The 25,626-nt window shown below is 26.9% G+C and overlaps 3 protein-coding genes across 3 annotated transcripts in view; 2 read left to right on the top strand and 1 right to left on the bottom strand.

The window, feature by feature from the left end:
- The window catches only part of LOC107436161 (SAM and SH3 domain-containing protein 1), an 87,758-nt gene that overhangs the window by 11,867 nt on the left and 50,265 nt on the right, over window positions 1-25,626 (top strand). The window lies entirely within an intron of this gene.
- LOC147806204 (uncharacterized) lies at window positions 6,961-10,598 on the top strand. Its single transcript, XM_087149436.1, has 2 exons — window positions 6,961-7,357; window positions 9,854-10,598. The coding sequence occupies exons 1-2, from the start codon at window positions 7,319-7,321 to the stop codon at window positions 10,343-10,345; spliced, it is 531 nt and encodes a 176-aa protein (XP_087005562.1). The 5' UTR covers window positions 6,961-7,318; the 3' UTR covers window positions 10,346-10,598.
- LOC147806203 (uncharacterized) lies at window positions 12,422-15,693 on the bottom strand. Its single transcript, XM_087169000.1, has 2 exons — window positions 15,549-15,693; window positions 12,422-13,052 (listed from the first exon to the last, which is right to left on the bottom strand). The coding sequence occupies exons 1-2, from the start codon at window positions 15,585-15,587 to the stop codon at window positions 12,561-12,563; spliced, it is 531 nt and encodes a 176-aa protein (XP_087025126.1). The 5' UTR covers window positions 15,588-15,693; the 3' UTR covers window positions 12,422-12,560.

Below are 25,626 nucleotides of genomic sequence, written 5' to 3'. Positions count from 1 at the left end.
AAGCTTTTAGTTATATACAACTCAGGTAAACACATCCATCTAATGGAGTTTTTAGTTATGAAAATAGTTCTCCTTTCGTATCCTAATAATTATGGGTTATTACGCATTAATTTTAAAAATCAGTGAATTCTTTTTGGAATCCCTGTAAGTGCGAGAAGGTTCTTTCAATACCAAATAATCTTCTGCAGATTTTTTGAAAAGATTTGTTCTTCTAAACGAAGAGAAAATATACTCTTAAAGTTTAAACGCAAGGGTAGTACCTTTCAAAATGCTCACAAAATACACATTTCAAGTGATGTATTAAAAATAAGAGGCTTACATTCGAATTTTCGAAGATTTGTTACGGACCATATTTTTAAATTTAACAGCCAGAGGAAATGTCAGAGCAGAGCTCTTAAACTTTGTTCAGTAATTCTGTTCTTAAAATAACGTTGCAATTTGCTTTGCAAATTGGAAGCGAATCCGTACGAGGATTGCTAACATAGTTGCAAGACTGTTTAAATACAAGTCTGCAGTAAACCAAATCGTCTTTTACTTGAAATAGAAATATGGGTAATATTTAATTGTCGACATTTTCTTTGAAATGCATCGCGAACTTATGGAAAAATATATTTTAGAAATTTCTATGTTCATTAAACTATTTTGTAAGAATGGGAATGCATCAAACATTTAAGGTACAGAAAAGTGTAGTTAAAACTTAGTAATACATGACGACTTACTGCAGCTTAACTATTCTAATTAGAGTTCATGAGATTTATTAAAATATATTCACTTTTATTATAGTACAATGCATTATTGCTTATAAATTATTTTTTTCACTTTTTTTAATGTACGGTATTTTCTTGGAAAAAAAGTCATTTCAGAATTGTTGGTTAAAATTAAATAGTAGCCATAAGAAAGGGTTTTTGATCAATTTGCCGTACATTAAATTTTGATCAATTCGATCAATTTTGATCAATTTGATCCTCTTTCTCTTCTCATTAAAAATAAACAAATGACACACCCTTATGTTTACTTAATTTGTTTTCAAAATGAAATTTTTTTCATTCAAAATTTATTATTTTGCAAATTTAATTGGGATTTTTTTTGAGATAAAAATAAATAAGTGCTTCACAAAAAAACATTTTTCATACCTTCTCTTCCTCATTAAAAAAAAATTATCCAACCACCACATCTTATGTTTACTTAATTTGTTTTCAAAATGTAATATTTTTCGTTAAAATTTTATCATTTTGCAAATTTAGTTGGAATTTTTTTCAGATAAAAATAAATAAGTGCTTCACAAAAACATTTTTCATACCTTCGCTTCCTTATTAGAAAAAATTATCCAATCACAAACCCCTCCATCTTCAGGTGCTACTATAATAATTGAACGGACCACACTAATTTTTATCCTACGAGAAATGACAAAATTAAACTTAAAACAATGTAATGCTTTTTTTTCTGCCAAATATTAAAATGTTACAAAACAATGCAGCTATTTTACTAACTCATCATTGTTTTCAAGGTATAAATCTTAAAGATCTATTAAAATAAAATAAATTCCATTAAACATAAATAGCTTAAAAGCTGGAAAAAATTAGATTTAAAGTTAGTTTTCGCTCATAAACATTTGAATTTATTAAGAACAACAATAACAATGAGTATGTCTTGATTTGTTCTTGAATATATTAAATACAATTTCGGTCAATATAAAAAGACATTAAAAAATGCTATTTTTTAAATGATTATTTCCATACTCATACTGCTATTCATCATTCATTCTGCAATTCATCGTTCAACCTGCAATTCATCATTCATGCTATTCATTCATTGGTTTACTTTTTACCTTTTAATTAAGATCGAAAGTAAAGTTGTAGTTGGGAATTATTTTAGTTTCTGATGTATTACATTATTCTAATTATAATTTTTTTTTTATTCTTTCTAATTTAAACCCATAGAATGAAAAGGTAAATTCACATAATTTTTTTCTTTAAATAAACATATGACAAAGGCTTAAAAGTTTTTTTAAAAAATGTTTATTAAATTTCATTTAGCTTCGCATGATACAGCGGTGTAAATGTTATAAGCGAAAATGTTTTCTTTAATCAGTTTTTGAGAAAGTAGCACTGTAGTAAGACTTGCTACACTCAAAAAGTGTTATCTATTACTTTAGTTTCTCATGTATTACATAAAACTCTAGTAGTCATTTTATGCTTTCATGAATTTTTTTCTGCGCTATAACAATAGAATGTAACTCAAATCCACAATAAAGGTTTTCACTATGTGGCTAATAGCTAAAAAAACTTTTAAATTCAAAGTAAAAATAAATAAATAATATGCAAGCGAGAATTTAAATTACTTCAACTTTCATTTTTTTAAACTAAATTTTCTTGTTTGACATCCATCATACGATGCTGGAGAAAAAGTCTTTTGCACGGGAAATGTTTTATTTAATTAATTTATGAGATATAACTGTGAAACTTAAAAGAAAAGAACGAATGTTTTAACCTAAACATAAAAAAAGACAATGATATAACAAGCGAAGTCTTTAAAAATCATATAAGCGTAATTAACAAAAATTATAACACTTCGCGTGACATCTTTGCCTTAGGGTCTTTTTTAATTCTTTTCTGTTTCTATTTTTAAATTGTTGGTGGAATTTTTACAATTTCAAACGGTAATTGCTGTCGGCGAATATCAAATATTTCCTTTCCTCCCACTTTAGGCAAACGGAAGAGATACGAAACGTGCTTTAAAAGTAATTTTTCACGCTTTTTATGTAGCACTATACTGCACTGCATATTTTTTTTTCTTTAAAAAAAAAAAAAAAAAAAAAAAAAAACTATTTTTAAGACCATTCCTTCCCTTTTCACATGATTTCAACGAATACGTTGCGTTGCAGTATTCAGCATAGAAGAATGATCCTTTAATAGTGATGGATACACAATAAAAAAGTTTTGGCAAAGTAAAAAAATTATTCCACTTAAGAAAATGACTTCGGAAGCAATTCGCCATAGGTTACATCGAAATGTGAAGCACCGATTGTCATGGTTGTGACAATCAGTGTAATGTGTTCTTTGTAATGTTCGTTTTTATACTATTTTTTTTCTTTCGCCATTTTCAAATTGCGACTTTAAAGAATAATGTATAGTGGAATTTTTTTTAGTTATCATTTTTAACATTGTCTTATTTATGAAAATTTGATGAGGTAGACATTCTTTTAATGAAGATAGGAAATATTTAAGCGGGGACGTTTTATTTTATCGTATTTTCGAAAAATGTTTAAAAAGATTGTTGAAATAAGAAAATAATAGAATGAAAATAATCGTTCTGTACTTATAAAAAAAACCCTTTTATATTAAAAATTATTTAAAAATGCATACTACTTAATTTCTTGAAACTTAAAGAGTTTTCGAAACATTCAGACATAACTATAACTAAAAAACATAAGGATAATAAATAACTCTTAATAAAAATGGAAACTTATAATTTAAGTACTTGGTTTACATTTTTATTGATAATTATATAAAGCTTTTTTCAAAAACTTTGCATGCGTCTTAAAATATTAAAAAGGATTAATAATTATTATCATTTGATAATGTTTCTAGTTGCGTATGAGAACAAAATTGCTAACTTTGTCAGGTCATTTTTATGAATACGATGTGGCGTATGTATAGTATGTGGCGCCAATTTATTTTCGTTGTTATTTTAAACAAACTTTTTGCTGTAAGAATACAGTTAATGTTTTAGTAAATCAATTTGAATCGTAGAAAAGTCAACGTCTCTCATGATTTTAGATAATTTATGAAATTAATTATGAAGATATTAGATTGTTTTGCTATATGATAATAAAGTTTATTCTATGTAGTTTATTCTAGTTTATTCTTGCTATATTCAATCAACTATCAACAATGTTATGAACAATGAGAAAGAGATTAATTTCTTTCAATTTGCTTAAATTTAAAATTGACTTAAAAGTGATATAGCGAGTCAAATAGCTCATTTTTTTCTGACTAAAAATTTTTGATGAGTTATTTATAAATATTTTTCAAACTTACTAAAAATTTAGGCAAACTTAATTAAGTAATTTGAAATATTATTTCTTTTATTTCTCTTAGAATTAACTACCTTTTTATGCGGCTAAATCCCTATACATTTTCAATTATTATAATTATTAAAAACACATGATTAAAATGTTGATTTTTCGTGATTCAGAATTGTTCAGAATTCGAATTTATATGCCTTTTAAAAAACTACGAACATCACATGGGGGAATTATTGCGATTTTGCTGTATCTATTACTTGTTGGCCTGTGCACGGAAAAAAAAATCTGGTAAAATTACCACACTATATGGCAATGACATTTCTGGTGGTAAAATTTTTACCATAATAAATACGTCTTTTTAAGATGTATTTATTATGTTATTATGGTAACAATTTACAGGAAATTCTGGTTTTTGAAATTATAGTTCTTACTACCACACATTTAGTGAAAGACACAAAAGTGAAAAGTGAATTTAAGTGAATAAATTGTTTTCATGCCATGCACTTAAGTATATATATATATATATATATATATATATATATATAACAACAACAAAATAAATAAATACAAAAAAACACGAAGAAAATTAAGAAAAACAATAAGTTTCATTTATTGCACATAAACTGCAAGTAAACAGAACTCATTAGATAAGTTCAAAATGAAGATAAAACGAAGGAAAATTACAGACATATGAGAAATAGGGGGGGGGGAGAAAAAAAATAATAAAAAAATAACAAACAACTGGGGAAAAAAAAAAAAAAAAAAAGGGATAACATTTTTTTTAAAAAAATCCGGAAAATAAAAGATATAATCTTTTCATCAGCCCACACAAAATATATATATATATATGTATATATTTTGCTTTGGCTATATTGATACAATATCAGAAAGCACTCTTTTTTGCGGATATAATCTTGTGGGCTGATGAAAAGATTATATCTTTTATTTTCCGGATTTTTTAAAAAAATTTTATCACCTTTTTTTATTTATTTATTTACTTTTTTCCCCCCTAGTTGTTTGTTATTTTTTTATTATTTTTTTTCTTTTCCACCCCTTTTTTCATATGTCTGTAATTTTCTTCTTATCTTCATTTTGAACTTATATATATATATATATATATATATATATATATATATATATATATATATATATATATATATATATATATATATATATATATATATATATATATATATATATATATATATATATATATATATATTATTGTTGTTAATGTTACCAAAGTCATTACCAAAGCGTTTCGGTAAAAATTACGAACTTTTTGGTGTTTCCATAGAGCCGGAAACATGGTAAATATTTCTATATCCTGGTAGTTTTGATCCTACTTTTTTTTCTCTCATTGTGTAGTTAATATGTAAGATAACAGTTTCCTGAAGGTTTATTACATTAATTACGTTGCTCCTTTTTTCTTCTTGGAACAAAATGACCTAATATTTCATTTGTTAAACTGTACATAAAATTTGACTGATCCATACCAATTAACGAAATAGCCTTAATTGCTCAAAGTTCTTTTATTGTTATAATTAAATAGCACTTTTCTCTATTTGAAGCTAAACTTTTTTACTTCGTTCGCCAACTTTTGAGGGCAATTAACGAGGAACTCAGGAGTTTTTTTTCTTTCTCTCTCTCTCTCTCTCTTTTTTAGAGGAAGGCTTCGAATTTCGGATAAGGAACATTAGTCTGTTCCCTCTTGATGATCTCAATCCTACGTAATGATATTGTCAGTCTGCGACTAACACTTAGGCCTAAACTGACAACGACATTTCCACTCCGTCGATTATTTCTTTCTTTTTCTGTTCCTTTTTTTTTCACACTTTCTTCGCATTTATTTTTTGTTCGGAATATACACTCGGACAAGTTTTTATTTTCAAGTCGTTACGAATGGCTGTATTACCGTGACCTTTAGTAAAGTTAGATGTGAGAGACATATTATTTCACAGTAATGACGTTAGAGCTTAATACTCTGTAGTTGACATTTTTGACTTTTTAAAAAAAAATTCTATTTATAGACAATAATAGAACCTAGAACCGAGGTTTGCACAACACAAGCAAAATTAGAAATTTATTATTTCAAAATAATAATGCTAGAGCTTTTATATATATATATATATATATATATATATATATATATATATATATATATATATATGTATATATATATATATATATAAGTAGTATACAGCGAGGTATAAGCGGCGGAAGTGACGTCACAGTCAACCGGAGCTTGTTTCTGCCTCAACCGGAAGTGACTTATTTCTGACCTCCTATAAACCGGAAGTTGCTTATTTCTGCCCGCCTGAAAATCGAAACTTCGTCTGCAACGTCATGGGGAGCTTATTTCTTTTTTTTCTTAAGCCTAACATATTTTTAGTTTCGGTTTCTGTTTTTAATTTAGTTTCGTTTTTTTAAATATTATTTAATTTATTAGTTTTTTGAGGGTGGCAACACTTATTATTTTTAATATTAATTTTTAAGGATGGCAACACTTAGAAACTTTGTTATTTGGGTGAGAAATTGTGTATTATGAAGTTATGACGTCATCTTTTATGACATAATGAATAAATGATATCATGCTTTTGATCTAGTGGCGCCATCTATGTAGGAATAAAATAACTTTAAATCTATTTTATTATTTAAATCTGTTTTTAATATTATTTATTAAATATAATTAAGGCTGAGGATCGAACTCACGCCATTAAAAAGCCTTCGTGGGTCAGTAGTTGGATATCATAACCACTGACCCACGAATGCTTGGTTAGATATGTGTTAATAAGTTAAACTTTTGTATTCTGAACACGTGTATAAATGAAAAGGATTTGATATCGATATCATCCTGCAGTCTCATTGATATATTTTTCACTTAACCTTTGACAGTTATTAAATAATTATTTCTGCCCCTCTTAATGTTATGATAACTTTCTCTGGGTGGCAACGGTACTGACCATACACATGTTAAGATTTGACGTGTTTTGTGTGATAACACAACTACTGGTTACAGAGCGAGTCATTCTGATAACATATAACAAGCTAGATCTTGGGCTATGACGCGTGTGTTGAATTCAGTTCCTTTCACTTGCGCTGGTAAATAGTTAAGCATGTGACAGTTTAACATTTTTCTGATTGGTTGTTAGAGTTATACTTTCATGATTTGGCAACTAGAAGGATAGAGTGACTTAATTTCCCCTACCCCCCTCTTATATTAGTATTTCACTTGTTCTTCTGTTGTGTCTCGATTAAGTTTTTGAAAGTTTTTCAATTCACCATTTCGTTATGGACGGTTATTTAAACAGAAAACATGCTGAAACTGAAGTAAGTACTATTGATTTCTTAGTAATTTACTATGCTTTTAAATTTATTGTTAATAGAATTGTTTTATTTTAACTTCTAGCACTAATTCGTTTTTAGGCAGAGCATGTGACAAAACTTAGTTAACTTTCAAAATTTTATAACTACGTTATTTTTATTATATTGATGATAAATAGTATATTGATAATGTTAAATAGTATTATTTCTAAAACTACTGAGATACGTTAATCTGTATCTTTAATTAACCAAGATAAAGTAAATTGTTTTGTACATTTTAATTAATTATTTTTATTTTGTTAATAACAAAAATTACTCATCTTCTTAGTTACAAATTAGGAATAGTTATTATTTTTTTTTTCATTGCGTAATCTAAATGAAGTTAATATTTCTTAAATTAACTTTCTATTTGTTAAAATTTATTAAGCATGTCTACTGTGAATATTAAAAGTATTAGAATTAAAGGTATATTAATTTTAAATTAATAAATATTAGTTTATACGATTAGGTATTTTTATCCCTATCGTTTGGATTTACGGCTATCAATGTTGTCATTTTTGAACCCAGAAGACAATGGAACTCCTAGATCTTGAGACAATACATGTCTTCGAAGTGGACTTTGTGAGTACCCATGTTATATGAGGAGGAAGACTACGAAAACCTCCTACCCTTAGTCCGACGACAAATAGTGGGATTGGTTTCGTTAACCAGTATCCTGTGAATGTACAGAGATCAGAGGAAAACTTAAGGTTTTAATAAAATAAATTTGAATAATTTAAAAAAATACTATATGAAGTTAGAAAGAGACTATATTAATAACTCTTAATTTTAGTTATTTTTTAACGTAAATACAGTTGATATAAATGGCTATAATTATTATTTACCTATTTAATATTACTTATTATTAACCTATTCAATAAAAAAATACACCCTTTAATAATTAATACCAAAAAGTTTCATAAAAACTAGAAACTTATTACAAAAATATAAAAATTATTTTTGAAAAACTAGAAATTTTTCACAAAAGTAAAATTATTTTCTGAAATATTAGAAAATCTCCCTCAGTAATAAAAATATTTTCTAAAAACTAGAGCATTTTGTTAAAAAGAATAAATAACGACATATTTATATTATCAATTATATATTAAATTTCCTTAAAATTTCAAATGAATTATTTTAAATCTAAGAAACATGTAATGGGAATTTTTGCCGCTTTAAATTCAATTATATTAAAAACATGCAATGGGAATTTATCATTTTATTACGTCGTTTTATTCAGTTATTACAATATACGATTCATTTATTACAATATTATTACAATTACGTCGTTTTATTCATTTATTTCATCGTTTTATTACAATTTAATATCATAATAATGCAAATAACTTACTTTATTTTCAAATTAGGAGGTAATGTTAAACTATTTATAGCCTTTCTATTTGAAAGTATATATTTAAATGATACTGATTACAGAACTTGAACATGTTATCTATTTCTCACAAAATTTTACAAAGATAATGCCTGTCCGGGACGTTCGGGGCTTATCCACGTTTTATCAATTAGTCATAATAACATAGTGCTTCATACTTGTTATAGAACGTGGGAATAAAATTATTTCTTAGAAAATTGTTAAGAAACATATGATGTATGCTCGCAGAAGTGATTGGGTGAAACTTTGAATATAATGTTATTTATTTTATTAAAATATATTTTGTCTTTATTGATCATTTTCACATGTGAAAAAGTTTATATTATCAAGAAAAAATTACACTCTTTAATAATTAATAGAAAAAGTTTCAGAAAAATATATAGAATTTTCTGAAAAACTAGGAGATTTTAGCAAAAACTTAAATATTTTTATAAAACTAACAAATTTTTAACAAAAAAAGTAAAAATATTTTCTTGAAAGAGAATTTTTTTTTGTAAAAGCATAAATATTTTCTTAAAAGATAGAAAATTTTTAACAAAAAGTTAAAATTTTTTCTTAAAAGATCGAAAATTTTTCTAAGAACATAAATATTTTCCTAAAAGATAGAAAATTTTTAACAAAAAGTTAAAATATTTTATTAAAAGACAAAAGTTTTTGCAAAAACGTAAATATTTTCTAAAAAGATAGAAAATTTTGTGAAAAAGTTTGAAGTATTTTTATAAAATTAGCAAATTTTTAACAAAATGTTTAAAAGATAGAAGATTTTTTGTAAAAACATAAATATTTTCTCAAAAGATTGAAAATTCTGTTAAAAAGTTTGAAATATTTTTATAAAACAAGTAAATTTTTTTTGCAAAAAGTTAAAATATTTTCTTAAAAGTGAACGTTTCATATTTGTTTTTATTAAAAGATTTATTTTAGACAGAACTCAGGAGGTAAAGACTTTTACTTTGCAAATAAATTCTTAATCGTAGTAATCGAAAGGAGTTATGAACATTATCATAAACATTTTAACTGTGTGTTGTTAATTATTTTTCTTGGTGTCTCAAAATTTTCTTTTTTTTTTATTGTAGGAAGGAAACAGAAAAGGATTCTCAGCTTTAGTCATTGATTTTGAAGGTTTTCAACTTTCATCAGGGGCATACATTGTCAAAGAACTTGCTTTTCATGCTGTAAAAGGTAATTCCATTACCGGAGTGTGTACATTCCAACCACCGTTTCCGTTTGAAGAACTTCCAACACAACAGAAAATGCAATATTCTTGGACAGTCCGAAATATTCATCAAATAGATTGGAACCAAGGAGAATTACCCTACTTTAAATTTCATACTATGTTGACTTTTTTGTGTGATATGTATTCACATATCTATGTGAAAGGACTCGGAAAACGGAAATTTTTAGAAATTCTAACCGGCAGAGTGTTTTACAGTTTGGAAGATTTTGGCTGTCCTAAAGTAGATGAACTGATACCAACTTTTTCATCGTGCACTATACATTCACCAGATTTTAAGCATTGTGCTCTCGTTAAAGCGAAAGCATTTGGACGATTTCTACTAGACCTATAAATAGGACAAGCACTCGGAATTCAGCATAAAGCTGTTCCTGGAAGTAATATAGTAAATCTTATAAATGACTTTTTTGCGAAATAGAAAATCAGCTCCAGTGGGGGGAAATGTATTTTTAAAAACATTAAACGATGTTCAATTACCAGCAAATTTATATGAAAATAGAAAAATTATATAGTAAAAGTCAAATTTTTAAAAAAAGCCGTGATGTATGCTCGCAGAAGTGGCGAGGTGAAACTTTGAATAAAAATGTTATTTATTTTATTGAAATATATTTTGTCTTTATTGAGCATTTTCACGGGTGAAAAAGTTTATATTATCAAGAAAAATGTCACCCATTAATAAACAATGCAAAAAGTTTCAGAAAAATATCTAGAACTTTTTGAAAAACTAGGAAATTATTACAAAAACATAAATATTTTCTTAAAAGATAGAAAAATTTTGTTAAAAAGTTTGAAATATTTTTATAAAACTAGCAAATTTTTAACAAAAAGTAAAAATATTTTCTTAAAAGAGAAATTGTTTTTATAAAAACATAATTACTTTCTTAAAAGATAGAAAATTTTTAACAGAAAGTTAAAATATTTTATTAAAAGAGAAAATTTTTAGTAAAAACATAAATATTTTTCTTAAGAGATAGAAAATTTTGTTAAAAAGTTTGAAATATTTTTATAAAACTAGCAAATTTTTAACAAAAAGTCAAAATATTTTCTTAAGAGAGAAAATTTTTTGTAAAGACCTAAATACTTTCTGAAAAACTAGAAAATTTTGTTAAAAAGAAATAAAAATGTTACATTATTTCCTAGTTCGTTAAGATTTTAAGATGATTACTTTAAGTTAGATCAATAAATATTTTCTATAAAATAATTTTAACATTAATTTTGAATCATGAAGGCAGGAGAATCCGTTGGTTCTATGAAGCATTCAGAGTGTGGGACAAGGACCCATATTTAAATACTACTTTCTACAAAGTTCATCCTCCATCCAGACTCCCATCTCTATGAATTCGTCGAAAAAAACTTTCCAAAAAGCTTGAGATATATGGGACTCGATCACAACTTTCTTAAACACTTCCAATGCATTTTCACAACTGAAAAAAGGAAGATAGATCATTCCACAAATAACAATAAAAAGATGAAAAAGAGTTGTGAAAAATGTTGTGATCGTGTCCCATATATCTCAAGCTTTTTGGAAAGTTTTTTTCGACGAATTCATAGAGATGGGAGTCTGGATGGAGGATGAACTTTGTAGAAAGTAGTATTTAAATATGGGTCCTTGTCCCACACTCTGAATGCTTCATAGAACCAACGGATTCTCCTGCCTTCATGATTCAAAATTAATGTTAAAATTATTTTATAGAAAATATTTATTGATCTAACTTAAAGTAATCATCTTAAAATCTTAACGAACTAGGAAATAATGTAACATTTTTATTTCTTTTTAACAAAATTTTCTAGTTTTTCAGAAAGTATTTAGGTCTTTACAAAAAATTTTCTCTCTTAAGAAAATATTTTGACTTTTTGTTAAAAATTTGCTAGTTTTATAAAAATATTTCAAACTTTTTAACAAAATTTTCTATCTCTTAAGAAAAATATTTATGTTTTTACTAAAAATTTTCTCTTTTAATAAAATATTTTAACTTTCTGTTAAAAATTTTCTATCTTTTAAGAAAGTAATTATGTTTTTATAAAAACAATTTCTCTTTTAAGAAAATATTTTTACTTTTTGTTAAAAATTTGCTAGTTTTATAAAAATATTTCAAACTTTTTAACAAAATTTTTCTATCTTTTAAGAAAATATTTATGTTTTTGTAATAATTTCCTAGTTTTTCAAAAAGTTCTAGATATTTTTCTGAAACTTTTTGCATTGTTTATTAATGGGTGACATTTTTCTTGATAATATAAACTTTTTCACCCGTGAAAATGCTCAATAAAGACAAAATATATTTCAATAAAATAAATAACATTTTTATTCAAAGTTTCACCTCGCCACTTCTGCGAGCATACATCACGGCTTTTTTTAAAAATTTGACTTTTACTATATAATTTTTCTATTTTCATATAAATTTGCTGGTAATTGAACATCGTTTAATGTTTTTAAAAATACATTTCCCCCCACTGGAGCTGATTTTCTATTTCGCAAAAAAGTCATTTATAAGATTTACTATATTACTTCCAGGAACAGCTTTATGCTGAATTCCGAGTGCTTGTCCTATTTATAGGTCTAGTAGAAATCGTCCAAATGCTTTCGCTTTAACGAGAGCACAATGCTTAAAATCTGGTGAATGTATAGTGCACGATGAAAAAGTTGGTATCAGTTCATCTACTTTAGGACAGCCAAAATCTTCCAAACTGTAAAACACTCTGCCGGTTAGAATTTCTAAAAATTTCCGTTTTCCGAGTCCTTTCACATAGATATGTGAATACATATCACACAAAAAAGTCAACATAGTATGAAATTTAACGTAGGGTAATTCTCCTTGGTTCCAATCTATTTGATGAATATTTCGGACTGTCCAAGAATATTGCATTTTCTGTTGTGTTGGAAGTTCTTCAAACGGAAACGGTGGTTGGAATGTACACACTCCGGTAATGGAATTACCTTTTACAGCATGAAAAGCAAGTTCTTTGACAATGTATGCCCCTGATGAAAGTTGAAAACCTTCAAAATCAATGACTAAAGCTGAGAATCCTTTTCTGTTTCCTTCCTACAATAAAAAAAAAAGAAAATTTTGAGACACCAAGAAAAATAATTAACAACACACAGTTAAAATGTTTATGATAATGTTCATAACTCCTTTCGATTACTACGATTAAGAATTTATTTGCAAAGTAAAAGTCTTTACCTCCTGAGTTCTGTCTAAAATAAATCTTTTAATAAAAACAAATATGAAACGTTCACTTTTAAGAAAATATTTTAACTTTTTGCAAAAAAAATTTACTTGTTTTATAAAAATATTTCAAACTTTTTAACAGAATTTTCAATCTTTTGAGAAAATATTTATGTTTTTACAAAAAATCTTCTATCTTTTAAACATTTTGTTAAAAATTTGCTAATTTTATAAAAATACTTCAAACTTTTTCACAAAATTTTCTATCTTTTTAGAAAATATTTACGTTTTTGCAAAAACTTTTGTCTTTTAATAAAATATTTTAACTTTTTGTTAAAAATTTTCTATCTTTTAGGAAAATATTTATGTTCTTAGAAAAATTTTCGATCTTTTAAGAAAAAATTTTAACTTTTTGTTAAAAATTTTCTATCTTTTAAGAAAATATTTATGCTTTTACAAAAAAAAATTCTCTTTCAAGAAAATATTTTTACTTTTTTTGTTAAAAATTTGTTAGTTTTATAAAAATATTTAAGTTTTTGCTAAAATCTCCTAGTTTTTCAGAAAATTCTATATATTTTTCTGAAACTTTTTCTATTAATTATTAAAGAGTGTAATTTTTTCTTGATAATATAAACTTTTTCACATGTGAAAATGATCAATAAAGACAAAATATATTTTAATAAAATAAATAACATTATATTCAAAGTTTCACCCAATCACTTCTGCGAGCATACATCATATGTTTCTTAACAATTTTCTAAGAAATAATTTTATTCCCACGTTCTATAACAAGTATGAAGCACTATGTTATTATGACTAATTGATAAAACGTGGATAAGCCCCGAACGTCCCGGACAGGCATTATCTTTGTAAAATTTTGTGAGAAATAGATAACATGTTCAAGTTCTGTAATCAGTATCATTTAAATATATACTTTCAAATAGAAAGGCTATAAATAGTTTAACATTACCTCCTAATTTGAAAATAAAGTAAGTTATTTGCATTATTATGATATTAAATTGTAATAAAACGATGAAATAAATGAATAAAACGACGTAATTGTAATAATATTGTAATAAATGAATCGTATATTGTAATAACTGAATAAAACGACGTAATAAAATGATAAATTCCCATTGCATGTTTTTAATATAATTGAATTTAAAGCGGCAAAAATTCCCATTACATGTTTCTTAGATTTAAAATAATTCATTTGAAATTTTAAGGAAATTTAATATATAATTGATAATATAAATATGTCGTTATTTATTCTTTTTAACAAAATGCTCTAGTTTTTAGAAAATATTTTTATTACTGAGGGAGATTTTCTAATATTTCAGAAAATAATTTTACTTTTGTGAAAAATTTCTAGTTTTTCAAAAATAATTTTTATATTTTTGTAATAAGTTTCTAGTTTTTATGAAACTTTTTGGTATTAATTATTAAAGGGTGTATTTTTTTATTGAATAGGTTAATAATAAGTAATATTAAATAGGTAAATAATAATTATAGCCATTTATATCAACTGTATTTACGTTAAAAAATAACTAAAATTAAGAGTTATTAATATAGTCTCTTTCTAACTTCATATAGTATTTTTTTAAATTATTCAAATTTATTTTATTAAAACCTTAAGTTTTCCTCTGATCTCTGTACATTCACAGGATACTGGTTAACGAAACCAATCCCACTATTTGTCGTCGGACTAAGGGTAGGAGGTTTTCGTAGTCTTCCTCCTCATATAACATGGGTACTCACAAAGTCCACTTCGAAGACATGTATTGTCTCAAGATCTAGGAGTTCCATTGTCTTCTGGGTTCAAAAATGACAACATTGATAGCCGTAAATCCAAACGATAGGGATAAAAATACCTAATCGTATAAACTAATATTTATTAATTTAAAATTAATATACCTTTAATTCTAATACTTTTAATATTCACAGTAGACATGCTTAATAAATTTTAACAAATAGAAAGTTAATTTAAGAAATATTAACTTCATTTAGATTACGCAATGAAAAAAAAAATAATAACTATTCCTAATTTGTAACTAAGAAGATGAGTAATTTTTGTTATTAACAAAATAAAAATAATTAATTAAAATGTACAAAACAATTTACTTTATCTTGGTTAATTAAAGATACAGATTAACGTATCTCAGTAGTTTTAGAAATAATACTATTTAACATTATCAATATACTATTTATCATCAATATAATAAAAATAACGTAGTTATAAAATTTTGAAAGTTAACTAAGTTTTGTCACATGCTCTGCCTAAAAACGAATTAGTGCTAGAAGTTAAAATAAAACAATTCTATTAACAATAAATTTAAAAGCATAGTAAATTACTAAGAAATCAATAGTACTTACTTCAGTTTCAGCATGTTTTCTGTTTAAATAACCGTCCATAACGAAATGGTGAATTGAAAAACTTTCAAAAACTTAATCGAGACACAACAGAAGAACAAGTGAAATACTAATATAAGAGGGGGGTAGGGGAAATTAAGTCACTCTATCCTTCTAGTTGCCAAATCATGAAAGTATAACTCTAACAACCAATCAGAAAAATGTTAAACTGTCACATGCTTAACTATTTACCAGCGCAAGTGAAAGGAACTGAATTCAACACACGCGTCATAGCCCAAGATCTAGCTTGTTATATGTTATCAGAATGACTCGCTCTGTAACCAGTAGTTGTGTTATCACACAAAACACGTCAAATCTTAACATGTGTATGGTCAGTACCGTTGCCACCCAGAGAAAGTTATCATAACATTAAGAGGGGCAGAAATAATTATTTAATAACTGTCAAAGGTTAAGTGAAAAATATATCAATGAGACTGCAGGATGATATCGATATCAAATCCTTTTCATTTATACACGTGTTCAGAATACAAAAGTTTAACTTATTAACACATATCTAACCAAGCATTCGTGGGTCAGTGGTTATGATATCCAACTACTGACCCACGAAGGCTTTTTAATGGCGTGAGTTCGATCCTCAGCCTTAATTATATTTAATAAATAATATTAAAAACAGATTTAAATAATAAAATAGATTTAAAGTTATTTTATTCCTACATAGATGGCGCCACTAGATCAAAAGCATGATATCATTTATTCATTATGTCATAAAAGATGACGTCATAACTTCATAATACACAATTTCTCACCCAAATAACAAAGTTTCTAAGTGTTGCCATCCTTAAAAATTAATATTAAAAATAATAAGTGTTGCCACCCTCAAAAAACTAATAAATTAAATAATATTTAAAAAAACGAAACTAAATTAAAAACAGAAACCGAAACTAAAAATATGTTAGGCTTAAGAAAAAAAAGAAATAAGCTCCCCATGACGTTGCAGACGAAGTTTCGATTTTCAGGTGGGCAGAAATAAGCAAGCGGGCAGAAATAAGCAACTTCCGGTTTATAGGAGGTCAGAAATAAGTCACTTCCGGTTGAGGCAGAAACAAGCTCCGGTTGACTGTGACGTCACTTCCGCCGCTTATACCTCGCTGTATACTACTTATATATATATATATATATATATATATATATATATATATATATATATATATATACCTACCATTTTTTATGTATTGGTATGATTGGTTGATGTTAAAGTTAGCTAATACTTTTGTTTGAATCGTTGTTGAATTAGTTTTTTTAAGAGTCATTAAAAACAATGTTTTTTCTGTGATAATTTTACACAACATGTAAAAATAGATATTTATTATTTCAAAATAATAATAATTCAGGTCTACAGCCTGTAGTTGATGTTTTATTTTATTTTATTACCGGCTTTGAACAGCTGATCAAATCCTGAGTTTACGACTATCAATGTTCAACTCCACAGCCTTGTAATTTTGAACCCTAACCAGAAGACTAGGGAACTCTCGGATCAAGCACTGGGGCAAACTACCCTTCGGTGGTGGACTCTTTGATGGAATTAACCTGCATTTGCGTTACATGGAGAAGAAAACCACCCAAACCTCCCACTGTTAGTCAGACAGCAAGGGGGTTATAACACATGAACTGCCCATCACGGATTATATTATATATCAGCGCTGTGGTCACTGCCAGTTGGGAGCAGAATTCGTATTGACCTGCCTTCCTTGGGGTGAACTCGAATGAGGCGGACGCTCTACCCCCTGAGCCACCACAGCTCTTCGTGCAGAATTTGTAAATGCATAGTATAATACTTTTTTTTTGAAATTTTAATGCATAGAAAATTATATTTTTCATGCGAATGGAATAAAAGTCTTATTAGCCTTCGCTTAAGTTTGAGGAAAAATCAGCATTATTGTCAAATACTATTTTATGAACACGAAGGCATAAAAATCTATAATAAAGTAAAATTTAACAAATATATCTATACATTCGAAACTAGGTGATCTCATTGGAAGGCGAGCGCCCTATCCCCTTTGCCATGACTGCTCTGTAATTATTTTATTATTGTTAGAAAAAACAGCATTGTTTTATAGACCTTAATATATACATATCCTCAACAATATTAAAACAAGGTATAATATTAAATTCAAATATATCGTTGACTAAAAAAAATAAAACCTATATGTAATGATAAAAATTTGTTAAAAATTGTGCGAAGCTTCTGTGAAATACGAGTAAATAAAAGGAAGATGGTTGATCAACTTTTGATGTAGTTCATATTTTCACTCTTTTTTTAAAAAAAATATTTACTCATGCAAACAATTTTTATTACTCTTATGAACAGAATTATGAAAACATAGTTTATTGAATTAGAAATACTGTAAGTTCATAATTATAACTAGGAGGCTTCGCCCCTGCTCGCTGGCGCTCACCAACCCCTGGAATTGCTTTCGCAGTTCATTTCGGATTGCTTCGCAATCCGATGCTTGCTTTGCTTGCTCATTGGATACGTTCTTAACGTCTAGCTTTTGTATACTTTTTTGAACACTGAAGTTCCGAAAACTTTTCACTCTAGAAAATTCTAAACCTGTGCATTTCAATATTAATTTAAAATTGAAAACAGTTCGCATATTTTTCTTAATCACACTATTCTTAATTTCAGTTGATGAGAAAAGTAACTGTTGTAAGTTTTGTTTTAAAGTCTTTCCCACCAGAGGGCTAAAACCATGTGTTGTAAAACAATATGAAATAGTACTGAACGCCGGATGTAAAGCATCGACTTCGATGAAGATAATTTTGTGAGAATTTTTTTGATAATTCGGTGAGAATTCACCCGATTAGACATATGATGCTCACTACGTGCTCTTGCGCACCGAATCCTATCAATTAAAAATGAAAACTGTTGCCAACGCGAGAAAAGAAATATCATCGATTTTATTGATACATACGTATTAGCGTTTTATACAATATAGATAGTTTTTACAGATTTTCGATTTATATGTATTTATTGCATTAATTGTAATTATAAACACTGTATTTGAAAAAATTCTCTTTATTAACATTTAAAACTTATAGCTCTTCAATTATTATTATTATTTATTATTTTTCTTGTGCTTTTTTTATTTTATAAGATATAGGTTATAAAGGTACGTTACGTTATATGCTCTGGTGCTTTTTTCCTTACTTTATCTATTTCATTTTTTCTTCTTCCCGAATTGGACAATAGCTTCTAACCTCCATCCAGAGATTACATTTCATGTAAAATAAACTTTCAACAGAGTTTTACAATCCTTGTTTCAATTCTGGGGATAAAATTTTCTTGAATAATAAAGATATAGATTGAGAGCAAAGTGCTGAAAGGACGACACATCATTAATTTAGTAGATGCACTTTTTATGGTAAATCAAAGTTTACCTAGATCGTAAACCTAGATTTTGATAGAAAGTAATTTTATGCTTAGCGTCCTGTTTCAGTTTCTGAAGATTGGAAAGCAGAATTCGTGTTACGACGTAGCATTTTTAAGTTTAGAAGTAAAAATTTTTTAGTAAAACTTTTGCAAAATGTTGGAAGATTGGAAAATAGAATTTGTATATGATGTGGCATTCAAAGTTTAAAAATAAAATCTCTTAACAAAACTTATGGTAAAATGTTAAAAATTTAATTTCAAATTTAATAAATAACGCATTACAAAAAAAGTTTTATAAATAAAATTTTAACAAAACTTTTGCAAAATGTTGGAAGATTTAAAAGCGGAATCAGTATTACGAAGTGGCATTTAATATTTTTAAGCTAAATTTTTCTACAAAGCTTTTGCAAGATGTTGAAAATTTAAATTAAATTTATATGAATAAAACTTACCGTGAAAATACAATTTAAATGTGGGTATATAAGATTTACATATTTAAAAATGTAACAAAAATTTTTATATATATATATATATATATATATATATATATATATATATATATATATATATATATATATATATATATATATATATATATATATATATATATATATATATATATATATATATATATATATATATATATATATATATATATATTATCACGCATTTGGCTATGAAAAAAAAATCGTTTATTGCATGATTTTATTTGATATTTTTAATCAACCAGAATTTTTTCTGCACCAACTAGGCCCGCAGCCAATGAGAATATATATCGCACTTTCTTCGAAATCTGGGAGCTAAGCCATGTGATAAAGATGACAAATTCTTTTTATTTGTCACCTTTGGATGCATAAATAAGTTTGTGGTGTCTCACAGTATAACTGAAAGGGTTAATATGTCAATCTTATGACAGACTGAACGTATTGGCACCATAATAATTCTTCCATTCCTTCAACACACGAGGAGTTTCCAGTGTCCTGCACTCTGAAATTGGTGAACTTAGGTCATTGGAATACGAGCTGCATTACACAAAAAGACTAGTATTTCATATCTCTCACCATAGATGACACAACTAGATAAACTAATCAATCCACATTCCACTGTTCCCTTGACAAAACACAACTCAATCACAACGGAACTCCATTCTATAGCGAAAAACGTAACTTACCGATTAAATTTTATTTTTATAGATTTGAAACTACGCTAGCTATAAGTTCTTACAAAACCTTATTGTTTTGTATTTACGAATTTTTAACTATACCAGTTGTAAAACGACTTCAAACCCGAAAAAGTAAGGAATGCTACTAACTATGAATTTAACAATTAATGGAATTTGCTGACTTATGCCGATTATTTTACCTTATTTTTAGGATGAAAATTTTTACAGTGTAAAAAAAATTCGAATCGAATATTTTAATATATATATATATATATATATATATATATATATATATATATATATATATATATATATATATGTAGTTAAAAATAATGTTTTAGAGCTTCATAATTAATTCAGTGCCATTTGATGTTCGCCTGACACATATTTTTTTCTCTTGAACATATTGTAGGCCTTGAATCTTTTTTGTTATAATATGAGCATTGTACGCAACGGTATAAAACTATAAGAAGAAAAAAATAGTTTAAAGATATTAGTTTAAAGAGAAATGAAAATACAGCTGTCAGAAGCAAAAGAATTTCGGAAGCAAAAAACTTTTTTTTCACTGAATAATTTTTCGTGAATTTTTTTGTTCTTTAAAATATCATGCTTTTTATTTACTGTGCCCGGTAACAGACATGATACACTCTGGGACAAACAGAACATTATTTATAAGGATTTCTTTTAAAAATCAAAATTTTACAATATTAATAACATGAAAGTAGTATAGGAAGTATTTTAGTCTAGAATAAGTAAGAAGAATGGAGATTAGGAAAACACACGCATGACAACTTTCATCTTATCTCGTTAAAAGAGGAGGTGGAGATAAACAGAATAGTATGAAAGTATTTAAATAGTACGGAAGAAGTACAAATATGTAATTATTATTTTTTGTAAAAAAATCATTAATCTTCTCCAACAACTTTCTTCTTTCATTCCCCGATTTCCTTTCAATCGACACCATATTTCGAAAACGATTCATAAATAACACAACCAAGTGTTTTGAGAATATCTCGACTGTTAGGAAAATCACGTTACAAATGTCCTAAATCAGTTAGCCATTGGGAAGTTTTACAAAATGTGCGTATTTTTCATTATATTCTCTGACGTTTCCTTATATTGCATGATATATGTGATAATGCATTAAGCTACTGCCGGTGCCTCATGCAACTTTAATATATATTTGGGGATCTCTAGACTCAGCATTATCTTCTGACTCATTCGGTGATTCCGCGATTACATCGCTATCTCATCAATCATGGTGATTCTGCTCTTATCAAACTTGTTATTATACTCTCTGTTTTGTTCATCTTGATCTCTCTCCTGGTTAAGTTACGCGTATTGTTATCAAATTATTCCTTTAGTTGTAACAGAGTATTTAATATGTTTTCTTGTCCTTGCGTGATTAACAAAGCAAGGAATTGAAAGTGCGGTGAACTTTTTTTATAAATGTAATTTACTATTAAGGTTTTTTCCAGAAATGTTGAGAGTTTTTTTTTCCTCATTGATTTTCAAATTATCGTAGGGGAGTAAAACTAAAATGTTTTTAATTCTTGTTTAATTTCCAAAATAAATTTAAAAATTAATTAATCTTAAAAGAGCTAGAATATGCTTTAATGACTGACACTTATCAATGCATTTTTAAAGCATATATCTTATTTGTTTGGTAAATAAAATTCTGTTTTCATTATTATTAATACTATTAGTTTAGTTTATAAAATTGCGTTTTGATTATTATTAATGATATTTTTAAGGTAAATAAAATTCTATTTGTTCATCTGAAACTAGCTCACGGTGTAGTTATACGCGTTTGGTTATTAAATGATTCCTGTAGTTGTAACAGAATATTTAATATGTTTTTTTAGTCCTTGCGTGATAAACATAGCAAAGAATTACGGCAAACTTTTTATTAATGTAATTAAGTATTAAGTTTTTTCTAAAAAATTTTAAAGTTTTTTTTGTCCTATTTGATTTTTAAATCATTGTAGCGGAGCAAAACATTAAGTGGGCGGTTTTTAATTTTTGTTCAGTTTTGTAAATTAAAGTTAAAATTTAATTTATTTCAAAAGAGCTTGAATTTGCTTGAATAATTTGCACTTGTAAATGCAATTTTCAAAGTATATATCTTAGTTGTTAAGTAAATAAAATTCTATTTTGATTATTATTAATTCTATTTGTTTATTAAATAAAATTCTATTTGTTCATCTGAAACTCTATCCTGGTTAAGTTGCGAGCTTTGTTTTTAAACGATTCCTGTATGTTGTAACAAAGTAATGTGTTTTCTTCTCCTTGCATGACTAACACAGTACAATAAATATTTTTTTAAAATGTAATTTACAAGTAAGTTTTTTTTCTAAAAAATTTGAGAGCTTCTTATTCAATTTCGTAAATAAATTTAAAAATTAGTTAATCTGAAAAGACAGAGTTGTAACAGATTATTAATAAGGTAAGGTTGGATGGTTGTTTATATATTTTTCGTGTTGCCACCTTTTTTTATGTAAATGTTACACTTTTCTGCACTGTGATAAAATTAGACTTATGCGAACCTTACGATTTAATATGTTTATTTTTTTTTTGTTCTTGTGTGACTAACATAGCAAGAAAATGAAAGTACAGTAAACCTTTTTTTTTCAAATGTAATTTACAATTAACTTTTTTTTTCTGAAAATTTTGATAGTTTTTTTCCTCTTGGAAAATAAAATATTAAGTGGGCAGGCTTTTAATTTTTGCTCAATTTCGTAAATAAATTTTAAAATTAGTTAATCTTAAAAGAGCTTGAATATGCTTTCATAATTTGCATTTATAAATGCATTTTTCAAAGTATATATCTTAGTTGTTTAGTAAATCAAATTCTATTTTGAAACGTAAACCATTTTTTTTATTCATTCAAATAAAAAGTTTCCCTTTCATAGATGATTATATCATTAAGTTTGCAAATATTGTATGCAGTCTAAATAATTTTACTTATAAATTATTATTCTATTATTATTATTTTGAGAAAAAAATTGAATGTAAGTGTAGGAAATTTTTAATTTAAATTACACAGATTCAAGAACAAAAAATGCTTTCAAAAATAAGTTAAAGAAACAACTTTACTTGTTTGGAGTGCTCTTTATACTTCCGGCTAAAAGTTCAGGGTTATACATTCGATCCTGACTTAAGAAGAAGGACAGTCTCAGTTGTTGACTTCGGTTAAATTGTTACTATGACTTTTTTGCTGTCTTAGAATTTAAGTTTTAAAAATTTTGTCTTAAAGTAGCATATTTGAATTTTACCTCGAGTTTGGAATAATTGAATTTATGTTATCTTAAAGAAAGTCTAGTTAGTTTTTCGTTAGAATCTTTATTTTATTAATTTTTGGAAATTTATTATAAAAAAGTCACCTTATACAAAGGTATAAAATTGCTTCCAAATATTTCTGCTCTTTCTTTCAAGAATTTTTATTATATCATGTTTTGCTTTGATATTTAATATTTGAATTTACAAAATTCTTAAATTTCTCCATCATACTTCGGTTATTACGAAGTATGATGGAGTATTGTTTCTACGCATTTTACGTTTCTTCCTGTAACATTTATTTATATATCATTTATTATATATATTATACATTTATTTATATATTAATTTTTTATATATCATAGACGAGTTTTGGTTTTAAAGTATCACTTGCTAACATAGATTGACTGTTAAATTTACCGGATTTGGTGTTGTAATTAAGTGAGGAAATTGCACATAATGAAAGAAAGTTATGTATTATTATTTATTAAACAAGTGCCAGCCATTGACTATTAGGTCATTAGGCTTCTAGCTCTCCAGTACTTCTTAACAATACAGTCAAAGTCTTTTAGTGCAAAGCACGTGTCCAAATGCGCAGCAGTCATGGCTTGTCCGGAGTTACAAAAAAGACAATCTGATGAAGTTAGTTAGCTTGAGGCAAAATAAGAAAGTTATGTTATAGCTATCTGTATGAATGATGAAATAAAAGTTTAAACCGTGGAACAAATCAATTTTGTATGACTATAAATGAACGATGAAATTAGCGTGATTAACATAATTGCGAATGAATGAAGAAATATATACCATTAGAAATACTATAAGTTCCATGACCCTCTCTCCCTGTATCACAGATGTTGAATACCTTATATCGAAATGTATTTTATGATATATTTATCCTCATACTTAATTCCAAGAGTCCCTTTGTCTTTTGAGTTCGGCTTAAAATTTCTAGAGTAATAACATACAAATTAATTGACTCACATTTATTACGAGATTCATATTCGAAAGGAATCGACAAAAATGAAATAGCAAGGCTACACAACTCCGAGTTCTTTTTTTAAAAACTTATGACGCTTATAAATTGTGACCTATTTCTTTTTTCTTTTTTTATACTTCCCTTTTGCAAAATGTCGATTCTTTCAGAATTAAGGATAAATGACAAATCACAAAAATTCAAGAGAACTATCAATAACTTGAACAGGGAGAAAAAAAAACGAAGTGAAAATTCCCAAATCTAAAATGATTTATGACTTTCTGCTGTGCATCAGTAATCATATGCTAATAGCCAAAAGTTGCCAAAGAACTCGGAATCGTTTCAAGCGCGGAAAAGTTATGTATTCTAATGGAGGCAGGCTATAACGACTGGTGCATCTAGAAAAACAGAGAAAGAACAAGGAATTATTATAATACTCTTCCTTTCTTCCGCGTTGACTCATGGGAATGAAGCTAATAATGCATAAGAGGGGATGGAATTGGGTAAGGAAGGGGGCGACTAATGGTCCTATTCACGGAATCTGGGGACTTTTGTGGGTGTGACTTGATGCACCAAATGAAAACAACCGATATAGATCAGAAAAAAGTGTACAATTAGCTGCTGAATAAGACTTCTCATAGTAAGTCAAAGATACCGTGATTACTTAAATTATAGGCAACGGTGCATTTTTAAGCAATTTTGATTGCCTTGCGGTTTATTATTTGTGGCCATTAATCATGGCAGGTTTTAAAGAAGCCTGGTTATGAAAAAAGTAGTTCTGACACGCATCTTGTAAGAGTTTTCATCACTCTCCTGGTTGGAAATCTATTTTTATAAACTGTTTTTGTATATATTATCCAATGAAAATGCTTTTGGACTGGTGCATTTTAATAACACTCTTAGCTGTTGTCGATTGCTATCATGCTTACTTGCAGCATGTGTCATTGATCATGTGGGTCGCGGCCCACTATAGCAACTAAAGACAGAACAAAATGGTTTCGAATAGCCTTAACATAATAATAATTGGAAGTGAATTTTTTTTCTTGAATGATATTAAATATAGTAAATAAAGTTGCACAAGCAAGGCCCTAAAATTTTTGGCTCTGTTTTTCGAAGCCCTGTCGGCAAGGAAAATAAAAAAGCCATAGTTTAAGCGCCTTACACTTGAAGCAATGCGATAATTTTTAACTATACTCATCTGTATAATCTGGCCGTGAAGAATTATCTCGGTTTTAGAATA

The sequence above is a fragment of the Parasteatoda tepidariorum genome, chromosome 8, assembly GCF_982258835.1.
Source record: "Parasteatoda tepidariorum strain Cologne lab strain chromosome 8, Ptep-v5.0, whole genome shotgun sequence".
NCBI lineage: Eukaryota > Metazoa > Arthropoda > Arachnida > Araneae > Theridiidae > Parasteatoda > Parasteatoda tepidariorum.
The sequence above is the reverse complement of the archived record's forward strand: the minus strand, read 5'-3'. Positions and strand labels throughout refer to the sequence as shown.